The 1,746-nt window shown below is 50.7% G+C and overlaps 1 protein-coding gene across 1 annotated transcript; it reads left to right on the forward strand.

The window, feature by feature from the left end:
- Positions 1-32: 32 nt before the first annotated feature.
- On the forward strand, positions 33-1,606 carry Pmar_PMAR026703 (polypyrimidine tract binding protein, putative; the record flags this gene model as incomplete). The annotated part of the gene is made up of 10 exons (XM_002788384.1): positions 33-75; positions 118-246; positions 296-409; positions 459-545; positions 627-723; positions 780-920; positions 970-1,118; positions 1,169-1,277; positions 1,326-1,459; positions 1,510-1,606. Coding segments are annotated over 10 exons (1,099 nt in total), but the record flags the coding sequence as incomplete, so codon positions are not given.
- Between the last annotated feature and the right edge of the window lie 140 nt (positions 1,607-1,746).

The raw sequence follows: 1,746 nt of genomic DNA on the forward strand, positions 1-1,746 counted from the left end.
GTAGCTGTGCTTATTACGTTGCTGCTCTTTCAGGATGGCAACTCCCCATCTCAGCCGGCACATCAACCTTCGAAGGTACCCTCAGCCCTATAGTGTCTCTAGTTACCGATCCTTCAGGTTTTATATGTACGTAACGTCCCGGAGTCGGTGACTGAGCAAGATATTATCGCTTATTGCCTCACGTTTGGACGTGTGGTCAACATATTGTTGCTCAGAGATAAGAGGCACGGATTCATCGAGTTTGAGGTGGGCCTTCGTCAACCTCCCCGCAGCATTAGGCACAGCATTTGCACAGGACGAGTCTTCTGCTATCAAGTGTTACACCTACTATAACGCGAACCCGCTTCTTATCACTGGCCACAGATTGGAATTCGCCTTCTCGGGCAGGTCAGAGATCACAGCCAGAAGGGTACCACTTCATGAGCAATTTCGTTTCATGTTTCCCAACGTTGTTCCAGGATCCCGATTCTAACCCGCCGAACCGCATCCTCCTATTCACCATAACCAACTTGGTATACCCCGTCACCGTTGACGTCATATCTCAAGTAAGTCGATGATGCTGGCCAACCGCCTCACTCGCCTCTGCCGTGTTGCCTTACCTTCATGCGTTGGCCCTTCCCTTTCAGGTAATGAATAAGTTTGGTGGATTGGAGAAGGTCATTGTATTTAACCGCGGCAATGCAGTCCAAGCGCTCGTGCAACTCGCTGATGTGGACACAGCCAGTAAGAGTCAATTTGGGTTAACGATCAATAGGTTATCTTTTGTTGTTCATTCGCAGACGTAGCTAAAGAGCAGCTGGATGGTCAGAACATTTACGCTGGCTGCAACACGATCAAAGTACAGTACTCCTCGCTGCCTCAACTGGAGGTCAAACATAATAATGAAAGGAGTTGGGACTTCACAAATCCGAGCTTGCTTCGTGAGTGTTGCATATTCCTTCCACTCTTGTATGCGTGCGTCGCTTTCAGCCGGTGGTATGGACGGTGGCTCCGGTCTCACACCTCTTCACCAGCAGCAAATGCTCGGTGGAGCTGCAGGAGGCCAGTCTCCTGCCAACCTCATGGCCAACTTCAACTACGTCCAGGCCATGAATGCTCTGTCCCAAGCTAATCTCCAGGTGGGATAGCAACGTGTAAGGGCCTTCTCAATAACGCGTTCTGACCTCAGAATCCCTCAGCAGCGATGGCAGCTGCGGCGGCGGCACTCCAGGCCAGTATGGGTGGGGCGGGTGGTGGTTTGTCAGCAGGTGGTGGTTTTGGAACCCCAACCGCTGCTGGTAGATAAAACTTGAAGTGTAATATGTGCCATACTTCTGCTCGCTCAGGGGCGGCTCCGGTTGTGATCGTTCACGGACTTAATGAGCAAGAGACGAGACCTGATGATCTGGCAGCGCTATTTGCCGTATACGGCAATGTCGTGAGAGTGAAGATCATGTTTAAGGCTAGACACACTGCCCTGGTAAGCGGCCACTTAACGTGTTTCAGCTTGGTGTAGTTGTGAAGCTGTAGGTTCAAATGCAGGACATGCAACAGTGCCGTACAGCTATATCGTATTTGCAGGACGTATGGCTCCATGGGAATCAACTCACAATGGAGATGAGTAAAGGTGGAAACATACCCCCTATCCCACCAAGTAGTTTGAGATCGTCGAGTATGGGAGTGCTTGGCTGGAGATTTGTCGGTTGGTGGAACTCAATTTTAAGTACACCTTCCAACCGTGCCGGCATGGAGCTTCTCACGAAGGAC

This window comes from Perkinsus marinus, assembly GCF_000006405.1.
Source record: "Perkinsus marinus ATCC 50983 genomic scaffold scf_1104296928220, whole genome shotgun sequence".
NCBI lineage: Eukaryota > Perkinsozoa > Perkinsida > Perkinsidae > Perkinsus > Perkinsus marinus.